The sequence below is a fragment of the Struthio camelus genome, chromosome 3 (genome assembly GCF_040807025.1).
Source record: "Struthio camelus isolate bStrCam1 chromosome 3, bStrCam1.hap1, whole genome shotgun sequence".
NCBI classification, from domain to species: domain Eukaryota; kingdom Metazoa; phylum Chordata; class Aves; order Struthioniformes; family Struthionidae; genus Struthio; species Struthio camelus.
The window spans coordinates 74,781,754-74,799,620 of NC_090944.1; the positions used below are offsets into that span (position 1 = coordinate 74,781,754).

Here is a 17,867-nt window from a genome sequence, read left to right on the forward strand (position 1 = left end):
AGAGGAGGGATTCCCCTCCTTTTCATTCATTTCTATATTGCCAGCTATCATGACAGGAAGTCTCAAGTTCAGAACTCGGACCGAGTGAAAAATAGTTAAAGATCTCACATTTTTAAGAGATTAAATACTTGCGGTTCTCTCACGGTGAGAATCTTGGGGAGCTTGACTTGGTCAATCGAACAAAAAAAGGCCCTTTGAAGGCTAGTTTGTCCTGTTGATAGCGTATTTAAAATGTATACAAATATATATACTTGTAGAAGGGCTTTGTTTTGCTGACAATGTCCAAGGTGACAATGCTCACTGAAATGTATTTTTCTGTTTTTTTTAACTTAATTGACCACAACTGCCTTTCCCATCACTCCTCTCCTTTTCATTGCTTCATTCATTTGTGCTCTTATCACACACATTAAACTCCTACAGAGTCTGAAGGGATGCCTCCTGTCATCTTAAAGCATAATTTAGATACGAAGCTGGGTGAATGTCTTATTAACACCACACAAATAAGCTGATTCTTCTGATATTCATAATTTAAATGCTGCCCAAATAAGCCCTAATTCAGGAAGGTTAACGTCAAACAGTGCTCTTAAGAAACACAGTGGCCTTTCTATATCACAGAAAGGAGATATCTTAAAGGGGATATTTATATTAATCGTAGTCCTAAATTAGGTGCTCAGAAACATTCTTCCTCTCACAAAGCATTTCTTTTTCCTGAAAAAGAAGGAATGATCTTGAGGTTGTAGCAAAAGACTGGTACTAGAACTCCAGCTCTAGTTTTTGCGTGCCTGTTCCCTCATACATAAACTAAGGTATCACTTCTTTTATCTTAGCCTTTTGCCTGTCACGTCTCTTTAGCATGTTTTAAAGTGTTGGACTTCTAGATCTTAAGACTAAAAGGAGCTGTTAGGATAATTCAATATAACTAATACAGTGAGAAAGATGGAAGGATATCACTCAATTTTTCCACGAGCACATAATTTCTGATTTTACGTCTCCTTTAAAAAAGTACCCAGTCTTGGACTTAAACTGCTGAGTTGGGGAAGATCCTTCATGTTCCTAAGAATGCCATTTCTGTGGTTAACTCTGTGCTTGAAAACGTACACCATGTTTCCAGTCTGATTTGATCAGATATTTTTAGAAGATGTCCATCAGCAAGAAATCATGCAAAAATATGGTACCAACTTACTGTATTAAAATAGTCTGGAAGATATGTCCTGGCATTTTCCTAGAGATGTGGCTCTTACAGAGATGTGATTTTTGTATCCTCACAAGATCTGGGCCGTTCATGTTTCAACTGGACATATGCAATGGGACCCAGTCCAGCTAAAACGGTCACTTAACTTGTGCCTCAGATATTAAACAAAAGTCCGTGAGTCCAAGAGCTTGCGTTCCTGCTTAGGTGAGAGAGGGGTGAGTCTGAACGACCTGTAGAGAGAGACCTGCTAAAGTTGAAATACATGTGTCTGAGGGTAGGAACTTCCCCTTGAGACCTTCTGAGACACCGATCTGTTTTGTTGGTATAGGGAACATTAAGTACTTCCTTCAGGACTTCTTCATTAACCCCAAAAGTTCAGACACAAATTAGGTGACTGTGTTAAAGGAACTGGGCCTGCTTCTAGTATCTGTAACATCTATTCATATGTCATTCCTGAAAAACACATTTGGAAAGTCAGTTAAGAACCAAGTTGAGAAAAGAAACAAGTGGAGTTCTGAGACCAGCCAATACGGAAACAGTATTTTTGTGTTTCTGCTGAAATTCCTCATGTAACTGCTTTGTTTTGACAATTTTTCTTGTGTTTTGGGGGGGAAATGTATTAGCATACAATTTCATAGTCTTTCCTACAATCTAGGTCCTTAAATAGTGTTGTAACACTGTTGTGTATTCATAGGATTGCAAAACAGTGAAAGGAGGCAGGAATTTGAGGCCCTGGCAGAAGAGTATCAGCATGCTTCTCAGATGAAATTTGGAGAGAAAAAAAAAAAGCGAAGTCAGCTATGTAGAGTTACAGGAAAGTAAGATTTTGCAGTCAGTTGGTTTAAAAAAAAATCTTCCTACCTAAAGTTTTAGTTTTTCCTCAGAAAGTTCCTCCTTACTTGTTGCAAGATAAAAACAATGCCAAAAAAATCCTTCGTGACATTGGAATGTGATGTTTTATCTAAAAACTATTGAATTATCTAAAAATTCTCAATATTGTCTTGACTTGTACCAAGCAGTAAGTTTGCAGTTTACATAGACCTCCTTTGACCTTGCCAATTTAAATGAGCTGTTGTCTCCATTAAGGCAGTGTGCTAACCTCATTTTTCATTACAGATTTTTGTAATGGCAGATTTTTATAATTAAAGTTGGTAACCAGTATTCTCTTAATAAAGGCATGGCTGTTCTCATGAATTACAGTATTAAGGAGTTAATTCTAACACTTGCCTGCCACTGTGTGAATAATCACAGCAAACGTTTTTAGTACCTCTCTTCAATTTTGCCTCCATAGCCTTTGGTGGCAAGACTTTTATGTTGTTAAGCATTAATGCAAGTTTACACATCAGCTACTCTTCTGCCTTTTGAGAGCTGAGCTGAGCATCTGTCAAATGTACTCGGAGAAAATTGTATTTTTCCCATATTTTAGAGGAAATTAGGGACCAAATTTTTCCAAGCACTTTTGAGCGTTCGAATGCATGCTCAGTTTGCATATGCTAGTAGCCACTTTTATTATGTGCAATTATACAACTTCCTTTTTAATTGCAGTAGCATTGTATAGGAGGTTGCACAATTTTCTTATATTTTAAATGCAAAATTAAGTGCTGTGCTTTTTTTTTTTTTTTTCCCAGCGATTGGTCCACATTTCCTTAAATATCTCTCTGCCCTGGGCTTTTTATTCCTCTAGCCCATTCTAATTCCTGAGGTACTTATTTAAGAGATATCAGCCTCAAATCAGTATATTCTAGATACCAGGTACTGAAAATATCATGATCTCCATCCAGCAAAATGTTAAGTTATATCTTTGCCTTCGGTGATGAAGGTGTCACTAGACCTCCTCATAGGCTTACATTTAAGCACATAGTTAAGGTTTTAAAACCAGGTGAAGATTTTCTGCTAACAGTCACCACAAGAAAATCTACCAGAAAGACATGGAAATCCGTGTGGATATAGTGTGTGGCCAGCCCTATCACCCCTCTTCCACACAGGTAGCTCCCTTGAACAGTTATGCATTTGTTAGACCCACCCTGGAACAGTTATTCTCTCTCTAAATCCGCCCTCAAACAGTTATTCACCTTATCCACGCCCCCAAAGTGACGTCAGTGGAAAGTCCGAGAAGGCAGCAGCACAGAGCTTTCAAACCCTCACGAGGCAAGAAAAACATTTGTTTTTTTTTTCTGTGTGTGGCTTTTTTTTTTAATGTTAATGGTTTGTTGTATTTTGTCTAAGAACAGGCATGAGCTATACGGTGGGAGGAATATATTCACAAGAAACCACTTCAGCAGTTAACAGTTGACACAGCTTTACTTTATCATGTAACTAACCTTAGAAGCTGTTTTTTGTTTCATTTCAAATGTTGCTCTAGGATAAATCTCACTCGTTAATCTTCCTTAATTGATGTTCTATAAATTTATTTCACAACTGATGTGACAACCGTGAAATATCGTGGGTCATGGGGGTTTTTGAATATTTCTGGGTTTTTCTTTTTTTTTAATGGCTCAGACTACAGGGATTCAATATTGCTCCTGCTTGATTTATGTGTTTCCACCAGTAGGTCAGCTAACTCGGAGGAGAATTGTATATGCAGTTCAGTCCACCTGGGAAGAAGGGCTCATACTACTGAGCATGGCTATAAGGGGTAGTTTCATACAAACAGTGTTTTTAGGAGTACTGAGCACTTGCAGATGGCAATATGGGTCTGCCAGAGCTGCGAGTGCTCAGTGTATCTAGAAAGCTGGTCTTGCATGAACTAAACAGGGCTCGGACTTGTAAAAAGTTCCAGCCAGCTTGACCCCAAATATTTGCCCACAAAACTCTAGGCCATCACCTAATGGTGGTGAGCGCCTGATCCTGCAAGGTGCTGAGCACTCCGGTCCCCATCCAACAATTCACGTAGCTGGAACAGATTTACTGGGGGTTAAAAGGTCTGTGTCCGTCTTTAGCACCATCTGGTGCATTATATGCTCTGTTTCACATAAGTACACAGACTTTGCCTCTGCCCATTCCCACCTCACCTTCCCCGTTAGCATCACAGATGTATCCTTGCCCTTTGACTTAAGCCTGGCAGTCATCCCATTGAATCCTGCGACTCCATGTGTATTTAAAATTAATCATGTTGCTTTGCTGGACTGTGGCTGGAGTGTTCAGTCTGCCTGGCAGAACTGCATTCTAGGTGGACAATTTTTTTTCTGCTCCCTATTCCAATACATTTAATAAGAGTCACTTTGACTAACGATATGTTAACTGTTCTAGCGGTCTGTTGCTGCTGAAATGCTAGCATTAGTTTCTGAATTTTTTTTTTTCAGGTAATATCTATGTAAAATGTGAAAGCTCACACTGTGTTTTTGTTAGGTATGATGCACTCACCAGGATTTGAGGGAAACCCAAATTTCAGCTTCCAGACTCTGATGAATGCAGATAGTCTCTACATGGTCTCACATTACACTCTGCTGCTCAACCTAAAATTGTCTAACTCGGATTACTACAGAAAGAAGCCTGCCCAAGCCCCTGTGTTGCTGGTGAGTTGGGAAATACAGGAAAACTGCTAAAAAAAAAAATTGTTTTGCTTCCTTTCACTTAAAACAGCCCACACACATAGTTGTCCTTCATGTTCCTTGTTGAGTGGAGAAATAATAATTGCAAATGAAGCATTCTCCAAGCTGCTAATGAATCTTGCATAATAAATATCATGCATCTGAATTACATAGCTCCCCTGTAGTTCGGGGAGGAACGAATGCTGCTTACTGATTATCAGTAAGGTAGCAGTCATTTAGATGGATACTGCATCTTCAGAACAAATCTTCATTAGCATCATGTGATGCAGGAAATGTTCTTAGGGCACATGTTAGCAAAGTGACATACCTTCATCTTGCAGCCACTTTGAAGCGTAATGACAAATTCCTTGCTTAATACTCGGTTTGTCTTTATACAGATGAAGACATAAGTTTGCGTAGAATCTGAATGAAAAATAATTAGGATTTAGTCATATGAGTTGAAGAATTTTGTGGCACCTAGGATTTCTCAGCTTCTTGGGCTTTTTAAAAATTTTTTTGAAGGCTGCAGGAGTTACAAAAATTGAAGCTGTGCTTTTCAGCTAAGCAGCCCAAGATGAGTAATTTCAAAGTTTTCCTAGAAATAAAAAATTGGTAATACACTGTGGAACAAAAAAATCAAAAACATAAGAAAAAAGTCTGCCAAAATGTATCATCACTGCTGTGCTTTTCATATAAAAGAATTCAGTTTTTAGCAGATACCAAAAATTGCTATATAATTACCAAAAATTGCTATATAATTGCATACCAATTGGTTTTTAACATCATCATCAGTCCTAGCATGCTCTTTAGCAGCTATAAGAGCGAATCTGTAACTCAAAATCTTCTCTAGGGGTGGCAGTGTGGACAACAGGTCTGAGCATAAACTAACTAATGTTGAAAATAGTTCAGATATTTCACTGGACCCCAGTGCATCTGTGGTGACCGTTCTGTGCAGAGGGCTTAATTGCTAAACAAGAAACGTTAGGTGCCACCACTTCGTTTTATTAGAGCTGAGATCCTACCCCCAGCTTCTGGAAATAGAGATCAGTGTGTCCCATTGTCAGAGCGCAAAAACTGCCATTAAGATTAGCATCTTGCATGAGCTCTCAAAAGAGAAGGGAAAGCTCCTTTGTTCACGTTGTTCTCCACCGTATAGACACATTGTGATCCTCAGCTAATACTTGTTCTTGCATAATTTTGTTTGCACTGTTGCTCTGCCTTATGCTCAGGAGTGGATCTGGTGGCTAAGGCTCATGCTGTAGGACTTACTCTCTTCTTATATCTCGTTTTTATGCTTCTCTGCAGAAGGAGTTCATGAAGCAGGTCCAGTCCAGTGGAGTGTTGATGGTATTTTCCCAGACCTGGGTTGAAGAGCTGTACCACCAAGTACTGGAACGAAACATGCTGGGGGAAGCTGGGTACTGGGGAAGCCCTGAAGAACACAGCCTTCCACTTATAACCATGCTAACTGGTCAGTACCGTGTTGTAGTGGCAAGGCTAACTTCCAAACGCATGCATCTAAAACAAGCTATAATAACATGCTACTTGATTTCATAACATACAAAAAAGCTTGTCACCGTGCAATGTGTGGTGTTTCACTGAAGTACCAGTGAAGAAGGAATCAGACTTAACTGTGGCAGGTATTTAAATGTTTGTTCTGGATCAGGTGGAAACCCTTTGAAGCCTGGGTTTAACGACAAGCAAACCCCTGAAACTTACTGGTAGTCTTGATGCTCTATGGCCAATGTGACCAAAAGCTGAATAGACTGGAATGTGCTGTTTGCATGATGCATATGTTTGTATCTGTGTTATGGCAGAGTCCCAAAGTCAGTTATTTTCAGGGTCCAAATGAGCAGAACTCCCTCCTTATTCCCCATGGAGGAATGCTTGCTAATTGAGATGAATGATCAGGGTATGACCAAAATAGCTCTGACACTAAATCGAAAAGGCTGCTGCCCAAAACCTCAGGAGGTACAGATGGACTTCAGGCATTTCTGGAAGAAATATACCTCCTGTGATGCTTTTGGATGCATTAACTTACCTCTACTCCTAAAAAAAATATCTGTAAAAATACAAATTTTGGTTGCTTTTAGACACACTGTATTTTAAATCATTTGCAGTATAGGACCCTGATGTATATAGGGAATACATAATGGATATGGCTGAAAAGCACTGCTGCTATGCTAGCGCTTCCCTCTCCAGTCATCTATATGTTAAGTGACTCACTGAACTCAGCTGAACTATTTCATTTTACACAAAATGCAGATGTGGTCTGCAGCTTTTGAGTTCCACAGCATCCCCTCAGCAGTGCTGCTGTCTTTCAGAAAGATGCAGTTTTTAAAAGTTGCCCAAGGTTACGTTAAAATGTATGTGTGGAGGGGAATTTTACATATTCTGGTCAGACGACTACAGAAGAAAGCTGGCCGGTATTCAGTTGACTTCTAGCAGCATAGTTTGTTCATCAAAATTTTTTGTCACTACATGCCTGTTGGGGAGCTTATTTTGAAGAGGGAAGTACATTCCAGTAGATTAGATAAAATTCTTCATTTAAATAATGTATTCTTTTGAAAAATGTGGTTTGGCATAGATCAGTAATGTTCAGTGTTCTATCAACCAGCAAACTGTCTGAAATAAATAAAATAAAGCTTGGATTTCTGCTTCAAAATAGTGCTTGAGAGGTGTGCCTACAACATAATTTCTTTGTAACAGGGAAAAAATACTGCAAAACAAAATATTTCCTACAACATGAAGTAGATTTTTTTTTCCCCTTTTTCAATTTGGAAAGAGATATCTTTCCCATGGATGCTTGGCATGAAACCATTGGCAAAGGAGTGCTAAGATTTAAAAAAAAATCACGGTGTTTTTTTTCTTTCAGGACTGGGGAAGGTGCTTTTGATCACTGAACGAAAACATTATTTAATTCTCTTAGCTGCAGTTCTAGCAGATGTGGGTATCTGTTAGTGACAGTGGTTAAGCTGCTTTCTTGATACCATAGCAAAGCCACTTCGCTATGCCTGTAGTGCAATACAAATATAAATAGTGGAGGCTGATCCTGGAAACCTTCCACTGATTGCACTTCCCTTGGTTCAGATTTGTGCTATGCCAGGGATATGCCAAATGGTGCCGGTGAGAAGCTGAAAGCCTGGAGCATCCCTGACAAATGCTTTGAAACAATCCTTACCTGCCTTTGAGGGAAAAATCAGATGGGATCTGCTGAAAGGCAGATGGATGTCTGTGGCATTATATTGGTTCAAAATGCTTTGTCTGCTTGAATGTCGTATGCTGTATGACTTCAAAGAGGTAATTAAAGCAGTGTATGCATGGAGAACACTACCTTCAGCTAAGGCATTAACTGGTAATCAAAAGGCACCGCTCTGAAATTTTTTTGCTGATTTTGTTGAGCTCAGTGTTGCTCTTAGCAATGGAATAATAAACAGTCAGTTGGGAAGCTGAGAGAAAAACTTTGGAAAAACAACAGCCCTGAAGTACGTGGAGAAGGAGGAGATTGACAGCAGCTGCTAGAAGGCAGCTGCAGAAATCAACCTGGCGTCGCCAACATTAAAACATCTGTGAGAAGCTTGGACTAGTTAAGTTTTACCAGTAAAAGTTTCTCACGTAGGTCTTTTGTTGTGTTGGAGAAAGAGTTGCATTTCTTTTGTTGAGGTTGAACCCACATAGGCTTACTAAAAAACTCTGGTTAGGACATAAGATACTATTGCATCTGGAGGACTCAGACTGAGATCTGGGAGCATCCAGACACAGGATTCGGCAAAATATGAAAGGCTGTACTCAGAAACCTAGAGATTCAAGGGCGCAGGAAGTCCTAAACTGTAAGAAATGCCAGGAAATCTTTGCCAAGAGTTCTGCTGACTGTGTAAGTTCAAGGGGGTTTAGCCCACTGGCTATTTCCCCTCTTCAAGAAAAAGCTGGTTATACTGGGCAAAGCATATGATGCCACAGCTCATGTCTGTACCAAGGCTTCACAAGGCTGCCAGAAAAGAGAACTAAAAAGTGTGCCAGAGAAGTCAGGAGCATTAGAACTTACTTGAACAAGGAGCCAGTAGGAGACACTTTCCTTATGCTGTCCATATGTTGAATAGTAATCTTTTGGTTTTGTTTGTTTTTGTTGCTGTTGTCGTTCTTACAGACATTGATGGCTTGGGAAGCAGTGCAATTGGTGGCCAATTGATGGCATCTGCTTCAGCACAATCCCCTCTTTCCCAAAACCGGAAGACAGATGATTCTGTTGTTGCAGGTATTAAGCCTCTATTAGAAGCACAAGTATGTCTCACTGCAGCAGGTTGTTATATACCATAAATATATTCAGATAGATTGGGTTTTAGAACAGCAACGTAAGGGTTGAGGGAAATATATCAGTGCATCCTATACACAAGTTGGATAGTCCAGCATGCAGAGGACGAATAGGACTTACTTTTTTTCCACTGATGATAAAGTTACTCTTGTGTTAATTTCCAGAAGTAATAACACGTTTCTCACCCCAGGAGTTGCTTTTGCCCGATACCTTTTAATTGGCTGTTGGAAAAACATGATTGACACCTTGTCCACACCACTGACTGGCCGCATGGCAGGCAGCTCCAAGGGGCTGGCATTCATCCTGGGAGCAGAAGGAGCCAAGGAGCAGAACCAGAAGGAGAAGGACTCCATCTGCATGAGCCTGGATGGTCTGAGGAAGGCAGCCCGACTGAGCTGCGCTCTAGGTACTGCTGCACTGGCGATGTCATGGCAGGCTCATAAGATAGGATGGTAACTTTCCAAGAGGGAATTTGAGAAAGAAAAAAGCAGCATCCTGTGCTGGTCTTGGGTGATCAAGGAACTGGGATGGCAGGACTCCCCATGGAGCACACTTACCCCATAGCATAGACACATTCAGCCATCTTTCACTTGACACCACCTATTACTAGAGTTGGGGAGGAAATGCTGATTAAACAGTAGTTATGTTCCTGCTTCACAGGGGTTGCTGCCAACTGTGCATCTGCTCTTGCTCAAATGGCTGCTGCCTCCTGTGTCCAAGAAGAGAAAGAGGAAAAAGAAATCCAAGAGCCCAGTGATGCTATAGCTCAAGGTAACTGTGGTTAAAAGTGGTTGAAGTGGTTAAATGGTCTGCCTTATCTCATTGTGCCAGCAGAATTGCAACTGGATGGTATCTAGCTACACACAGGAGGAGGAGGAGGGAGGAAAATGTCACTGCTGTGCATCACTCACTTGTACTGGTCTTGCTGTCCTCAGTTCTTAGCATTAAGTCGTGCTGTAATTATATTCTATATGGAACTGAAATCAGTTGAACAACAGATAAGGCCAACTGCATTTTCAAAATGTGCGGTTTTTAAGCCTCTTGATGCTAATGCAACCAGAGGGCATCAGAAAAATAATACTTTTTTGAATATGTGTTGTGTGACAATATTATAAGCTGAGGTTCTGTCCCTATCCGTGGCTTGTGTATACATCTTTTGTCATCATCAGATATTTAAAACTGTGTCTGAACTGTGCTAAATGAAGCTAAAATAAATGAAAATTTGTTACCTGTATATCAGCCGAAAAGTTCTGCATCTCTGTAACACTACTTCAAACCCTGCGGAAGTAGTAAAGTCTGTTGTCTTCTCTGATGGCTAGTTGGAGAGGTACATAAAATAAGGCTGATAACATCTGGTTTCTAATAGCAAGGAACCCATAACAAAACATAGCGGTTCATAAATGGCCCTCCTTGGTACTTTTATTCAGTATCTCTATAGTGAAAACAAAACCGAACAGGCCTCAGCATGAGCTAGCTTTTGACCATTCTGCTAGATATGACTGAAGCAAGTTGGCCAGGCCATACCTGAGGCAAAGAGGAGGTAGTATTGGTGGCCAGAGGCCAACGGTTCTGTTTTATGAAAGCTTACAAAGCTTCAGAATTTGTTTCCATTCTAACACAGCACGAAAATGAAGTTTTTCAGAGATTCTCATGAAAAAGAATGACGTCCAAACGCTTGTAGTTAAGAACAGGATTAGTTTTGCTTTGACAAGAGCGTCTATTGTCAAAAGTTTTTTGATGAAATCTTTTTATTGAAATAAATATGAAATCCGCAACACCTTTTTTCCTTAACAGAGAAGATTTTGTCTAAAAAAAAAAATCTAACCAGCTCCAGAGAGAAGCTTGTAATATCACTGGGAATGCTGTGTCTGTTCTGTGGGCAACAGGATGTGAATCTGGAGGGGGGGATGTCAGTCTGACATTGATTTTTTTTAATGCACATCCTTGTGCAGAAAGGATTTTTATTTTTAAATGACTTTATGAGGAAGAGATTGGGTTCCCTGTTTTTTTTGACTAAAATCCCCATTCCTTTATAGCCGTCTTTCAAATTATGCACCTTTGCTACCACAGTATATACCAACAAATGTTTGTTTAAAAGCTGGAGAAGGCAATGGTCTTTTTATTTTTTATGTTGCAGTGAAACAGAAAGTTGAGCAGAAACTGGAGCAGATGGGGAAAGTGCAGGGAGTCTGCCTACATACTGCTCATGTTTTGTGTATGGATGCAGTCCTCAACGTGGGCCTCGAGATGGGGAGCCACAATCAGGACTGTTGGCCTCACGTGTTCAGGTATTCACAGTTTTCCTAAAATAGAAACAGAATTTATACCCTGTTGCCTGAAAGGGGCAGACTGAGACAAAGGGCTTTATGTACTCTGGGAGCATTCTATAATAAAGTAGCAAGGTGAATAAACTGTCAGTATGTGTAAGAGAAAAGACAGTGCTGTTTCCCACCACTGTTCAGAGACAAAATCAAAGCCTAGAAACTCAAAAATTACCAGAAGACTGTAGCAGAACCAGGAACCTACACCTTCAGGCTGCTGGGCTGGTACCTAAAATATTTGCTATCTAGGCACATGCAAGGCCGAAGGATGTAAGAACACAGATTATCTGTATGCAGTCTGAAAGTCACAAGTCATCTATTTTGCAGTCTGAAAAGAAGTCTTGTATTGTGTCTATTTCAGATGTAGACATTGGTGTCTGTGAATTAACAGTGGCTTTGCATGTAACCTGGCTTCTTACAGTGATGTGACTTTGAAGTAGCTCAGAGCTTTGCTTACACTGTGTTTCTGACTTGCCCCTAAGTAAGAGTGTTGAGTACAGACCCAACTGTACTCAACTGTACCCAAGTTTCTTTAGCGAGCCCTGTGATTCAAGGGAGGAGGAGTTGTTTGGGGGGTTTTTTTATTTTGTTTTTTCATCTTTTGCTTCTCCTGTTTGTTCTCAGGGTGTGTGAGTACATCAGCACGCTGGAGCATACCCACTTCAGTGATGGCACTTCTCAGCCCCCTCTGACCATCACCCAGTCACAGCAGACCCCCGGCAGCCTGCACCTGGACTCTGAGCCAGGGGAATCTCCCCAGGAACTGACCCCTGAACAGGAGACTACTCTCAGCAGCAATCCTGTCATTCAGCCAGTTTCCATCCAGGAACTCATCAAGGAGGGCAGCAAGGGCAGAGCTTTTGACTTCCGTGGAGGCAGCCTGCTGTGTGGGACCAGTGCTGTCAAGGCTGTTCTCACACTCTCCACGCAAGCAGACAGGTAGGAGCAGCGCTGTCACAGGAACCAGAGTCCCTGTTCCCTAAACCTCTAATGGACCTTTCTCCTGTGCAGTGAGGCTCGATCTTTATGGGTGTTGTAGCCACTTGCTTCAGTGGAGTCTCACAAGAGAGCTACATGTATAATACAACCAGTGGTTCCTAAAAGAGGTGGTTTTCTGCAGCTCTGCAGTACCTGCCCTGCTTTTTGGAAGCACTGGGCTGTTTGTGTCTATGCACAATCGTGCATGTGCCAACTAAATGACATGCATCCTGCTCACACATAAGTTAACCTATTGTATTTGTTCATTAAGGCAGGCAAAATAAAGGGGTGTCATGTCCTGACAGAAAGGGACTGAGTGACAAGGCCAATGTCAGTTAGAAAGCAGCTGCTGTCAGCCCTGCCCCCAGGTATCTGGAGGAGGAAGGCCTACCAGGCACGGTTACTGGTTGGGTTGACTATCCCTACAGCGCAGTCTGCAAACTGATGTGTCACAGACTTTCTCACCATTTGTGCTGTTTGTTTGGCAGTCCAGGCTACAGTTGAAAACTTCCTGGTTTTGTGTCCTTCTAATACCTTTTTTTCTCAAGCTGACATCTTACACTCTTGATCTCTGCCCATAGGAAGGATTTATAAATAAAATTCAGAGGAAAAAGTAATGCATACTGACAGTGCTTATAAGAGCTTGATTCTGTGCTTGAACAGTACGTTTATTCAGTAAGTTCATGATACAGCACAGTTCTGAGCATTAAAGAATAATAAAGGTACTGTAGTTTTAGGGAGGCAGGTTTGATTTTTGCCGTGTTACTTTGTTAGGACTCAGTCACCAATTGTTCAGGACAATAGAAAGTTTTTCATTAATGAGAATGCCAGGAAGTCATAGTTGTGTCTATTTGTGACTACACCATGTGAAATTTCATTGTGGTCTCTGTGGTAACCTACCCTTTACATAAGCATGAGTTTACTGCTTCAAGGGTACTGATCTTAACTCCTAAATTTTAAGACCTCATTGCATCTGAAAATAACACCTCTTCTTTATGTTCCTAAATAGCAATTCAGGTGCAAAAACTTAAGGTCTAAGATTTAAATTAATTAAGTGTGCAAGTGAATTTCATTTTACTCAGACTTCAGATGGAGCAAACTGCTGCAGCTGTAAAGTCAGTGAAGCCATGGTGATCTATATCATGAGGACTGGGCATATCCTCACTGTTTTTTGAATTACTGTTTCAAGGAACTGCTTGTGGCATTAAGGTCCTGTAAATGTGAAGGGGTGATCTTTTGAAAAAAATGACTTTTTGCTTTGGTGCTGCAGTTGAATCTTGGAAGGGCTCTGGTTGGTCATTGAACACTGCTTCCCACCTTCCCAATAATAAAGCTGCTGAATCAAAGTCTTTCTGTGGCACTATATAAATGAAAAAGTCCTCAATAAACCAGTGTGTTGCCAAAGGCAACACTTATTAGCTGTATACAGCAAAGGCTTCTCCTCCTACATACATATTTAAGCTACCATGTCATGAATTTTTCAATTAGACTCTGCTCTTTTGCTTACAGGCTCTTTGAAGATGCCACTGACAAGTTAAACTTGATGGCACTGGCAGGCTTCCTTTACCAGCTGAAGAAGGCTTCTCAATCCCAGCTTTTCCATTCAGTCACAGATACAGTTGATTACTCCCTAGCAATGCCAGGTAAATTGCCTGAAGATCTATTACAGAGTTCTGTTTCCTATGCAGCTGTATTGCTTAGAAAATTTGCTTTGTATTCATATAGTTTTAATTTTTCTAAAAAAAAATCTCAAAGGTATCAGTAAAACACATTTAGTCTAGTAAGATCTCTCTGTATGAAAAATTCAGTCTTCAGAAAAGGTGGAAAGCATTTTTTGGACAGGAACCATATCCACACGTGTCATGAGACACATCAGCAGATATGAATTTGGTTCTTGGACTTTGGCAGTGTTAGTTGTCCACAGATACTTAATTACAGCTTCATTGTGGAGCTCGATCTAGTAAGGAAACTTCAGGTTGAATGTAGACCTAAGATAGTAGAATTTAGGTTAGACATTTGAAAAGTGGAAAAAAACTCAGAAGTGTTTATTGAATGAGCAGTAGCAAGCCAAGTGTACAACTGAAGAATGTAAAATAAAGCAGTGAGATCCCGTCTTTGCGTGCTGTTGCCCAGCAAAGTGGAATATATCCTTTCCAATACAAAGCCCATGAAATGTACATTCCATGACAGTCTCAAATAGAGCAGAAGGACCAGACCCAAAGGAAGATATTCCACTTACATTTGAACTGTGCCTTTAACAAGTTATATCAGCTGCACAGTTTTGATGCTGTCCTGTAGCAGAGGTGAATTTTATCTGGTATATGTCTCAAATTTAATAAGTTTTCCCCGTCCATGGAGTGCTACTTGTCATTTTCTCAATGTGACACTTTGAGTTTGTTGCTTTTTCCCCCCCTGCTGACTGTGTCTCTGGGTCTCAACATTCGTCACTTCATTTTTAATAAATGTTTTTTGTATGTAAGAGTCAATCACCAGTGGTTAGTAATAATGATATTAAAATAAGAATGGAGCAAATAATTGTGTAGATATTTTTATATTAAAAGTAGCATGCCCTCTGACTAGGTTTTTCATCAGAGATAAAAGCACGAGTATATTTTAAATGAGACAGTGAAGTGTAATTCCAAATGTTGTAAGAGCAAAGGAAGATGAATCCTTTTCAATAGGAAATGAAAAATATTACTGGTTGGGAAGCAGAAGATCATTTTTTCAAAATCTCTGCTTCGCATCCTTTGCCTTGGTGAAAAATAAGGACAGACCAAAACTAAATAATCTGCAGTTTATATTCTTTCCTGTAGATGTCACCAAAGGTTTTTGCAATGACCTCTTTGGTTCTCATTGTGAATTATTTAACTCTGCTTAACTTGTCTGCACTTACCTGTACTAGATATCATAAATGAATTATAATGTGTTCATTTCCCCAAGTTTTTTATCTTAAAAATGTTTGAAAAAAATGTTTGAAAAAATCACTTATATCACAATGAAGTGCATTAATAAGCTTTTTTTAAAACTTGGTTCTTTTACCTCCAAAAGCATAGACTGTTGTCTTACACTGATTTCTTTCTGTCTTAGTACTAATAATTTCTACCCTGGTTTAAATTCCAGTTTAGACATCTAGAGATGGAGGAGCTGCTGTGGCTTAGCTTCCATGTATTTTCTTTTACTTCTTTGTAGGTGAAGTAAAATCTACGCAGGACAGGAGTAGTGCACTTCATTTGTTCCGACTTGGTGATGCCATGCTCAGAATTGTCCGGAGTAAATCGCGCCCACTGCTCCACCTCATGCGCTGCTGGAGCCTCGTGGCACCTCACCTCGTAGAGGTAGGAAGTGGAGAGAAAATGGAAACGTGGGGAAGCTGAAATGACTAGAGAAGACTTGATAGCTCTTAAAATATGTCAGCCCTCCTCATTCTGTCATATCTGGACACAAGCAGTCTCCTGTTAGGGTAGTGCACATGCTGTGTGCAATGTCTCATATTGTGGTACTGCCACTGAGAAGTGCTCCTGTAAATAACTGAAACTGTTCTACCACATTGCAAGTAATTCCCCCATCTATCCATTTTCTCAGTCAAGAAATTCTGTAGCTGTGCAGCAGGTTTTCTCATAAAAGGGTACAGACTTTATTTTCCCACATAAAACCAGCATGACTGGGAAGATGGGGATGTTTTTTTCCCATTCCTTCTTCCATGTGAACCCTACCTAGTCAGTGGCATACCATTGGTAGCCACATAATGTGACGCATGGATCATATGAAATCAGACTGAAAGTTTGGTTGAGAAGAGGTTGTCTGGTGAAATGCTGGTGTCTTGACTTCTCACAGCTTTTTGATTTGTATCATTTGTATGAATAAATGCTAGTACTTGCTTGCTTTCTCTTAGTGAGGTGTGTGGTGTCATATGCCCAGGTGTACTGTGAACATGCTTCTCTGCAGTTTAAAATGAGTAATTAAGTAAATTGCCACAGCAGTTTGTTTCACTGACTCATGAAAGTGTCTGACATACCTTACAGCAGAATTCAGCCATGGGGGAGGCTCAGTGGAATACCATCACGTGAAGTAAAAAATAACAGAGTATAGTCTATTTGTATGTTTTAACAGCCTTTTATCTTGAAAACTAAAGTCTTATTTGGTTTTGGATTCCAGCTTGAGACCACTTTAAATATCTTTCATTTTTTGAACACTTTTAAACCTTTTAAGATCCCAGACTGTTTTGGACTCCTCACATCCTTTCCATGTTTTTAGAATGACAGACTGGTCTGACTTTTTGGCTGACTTCAGTGCAGATGAGGGCATTACTGGGAAGCAGCAACATCAGAGAAAGGACTGAATTCAGCATAACCTGCATAGTTGCTCAAAACAGGGTAACTTTATATCCAGATGCACTGGTGTTTCTTTTAAATAGCTCTTCCAGAATAAGCAGATACTTACCACTTTTCAGTTCTGTAAAAAGCCAAATAGAAAAAAAACTTTGGCCATGCAAATATCAAGTCTGTTGTATATATGCAGAAACTAGCCTTTCGAAGGGTCACACAGTGAGAACAAGGACAGTAATTAACACCTCACGTGAGATTTGCTCTGTGGTATATTTGTATATTTTTAGCTCCATGCTTTTTGAATTTTCAGTAAACCTTCGTGCAGCTCTGGGACTTCAGGCAGGTCAGAGTCTCGGTGACCCATTTCCATACCAGTAGTCTCCTGTTTTTGTTGTAATGGGATCCTTAGTCACATTACTGGTGAAGCCATTTTTAGGGTTCAGCACCATCAAGTACCTGCCTCCCTTAAAATTTTTTCACTAAAAAGCAAATTTTTGGCTTGGACGAACTCTCATACTCCTCCTCTCCCTGCAGGCTGCCTGTCATAAGGAGAGGCACGTGTCTCGGAAGGCTGTTTCCTTCATCCATGACATCCTCACTGAAGTGCTGACAGACTGGAACGAACCTTCTCATTTTCACTTTAATGAGGCACTGTTCCGCCCCTTTGAGCGTATCATGCAGCTAGAGCTGTGTGATGAGGATGTCCAAGACCAGGCAAGTCAACCCTGATTAGGGTGTCTGTTCTGTAAGAAGGATGGTCTCCAGAGTGAACTTAGTCACTTGAGTGTTTCACTAGTTTCATTCAATTAGTGCCTCTTAATCATCCTCAAGGAATCAGGAGGCCTCTTCCTGCCCAAGCCAGCAATGCAGGCTGTGGTAAGCACAGTTGTCTGTCTACCGCAAAAGAGCCCAGACACATTGTTCCAGTGTAACCTGCTGGATTTTGTGTTATGTAGGAAAGCTGAATGGTGCATAAGTGACCCTGTTCTTTTGTTAGGTTTTTCCATAGAAACATACCTGAAAGTGATATTTTTACCTACTGAATTATTTCTTTTTCTCAGGATCTAATGCACCAGGCCTTAGAACTGTCCCTTCAAAGAGCTGATAATGTGCTGTTGTGGAAGCATCATGCTATCAGAACTCTGTACCTGGTCATTTGCCTGCTCTTCCTTAGATCTGTTCTTAAAGTAATTTAATAAAACTTTTCTG

At 40.4% G+C, this 17,867-nt stretch overlaps 1 protein-coding gene across 5 annotated transcripts in view; it reads left to right on the plus strand.

Moving 5' to 3' along the window:
- The window catches only part of ARFGEF3 (ARFGEF family member 3), a 98,618-nt gene that overhangs the window by 57,576 nt on the left and 23,175 nt on the right, over nt 1-17,867 (plus strand). For 3 of the 5 annotated variants that reach the window (XM_068938468.1, XM_068938469.1, XM_068938472.1), the window contains 11 exons: nt 3,257-3,340; nt 4,541-4,707; nt 6,028-6,193; nt 8,870-8,977; nt 9,225-9,440; nt 9,695-9,805; nt 11,172-11,322; nt 11,980-12,294; nt 13,843-13,976; nt 15,523-15,668; nt 17,193-17,372. In XM_068938468.1, the coding sequence (XP_068794569.1) occupies nt 3,257-3,340; nt 4,541-4,707; nt 6,028-6,193; nt 8,870-8,977; nt 9,225-9,440; nt 9,695-9,805; nt 11,172-11,322; nt 11,980-12,294; nt 13,843-13,976; nt 15,523-15,668; nt 17,193-17,372 (1,778 nt within the window). The remainder of the gene's footprint in view (nt 1-3,256; nt 3,341-4,540; nt 4,708-6,027; nt 6,194-8,869; nt 8,978-9,224; nt 9,441-9,694; nt 9,806-11,171; nt 11,323-11,979; nt 12,295-13,842; nt 13,977-15,522; nt 15,669-17,192; nt 17,373-17,867) is intronic. The other 2 variants (XM_068938470.1, XM_068938471.1) reach the window with 1 other exon arrangement.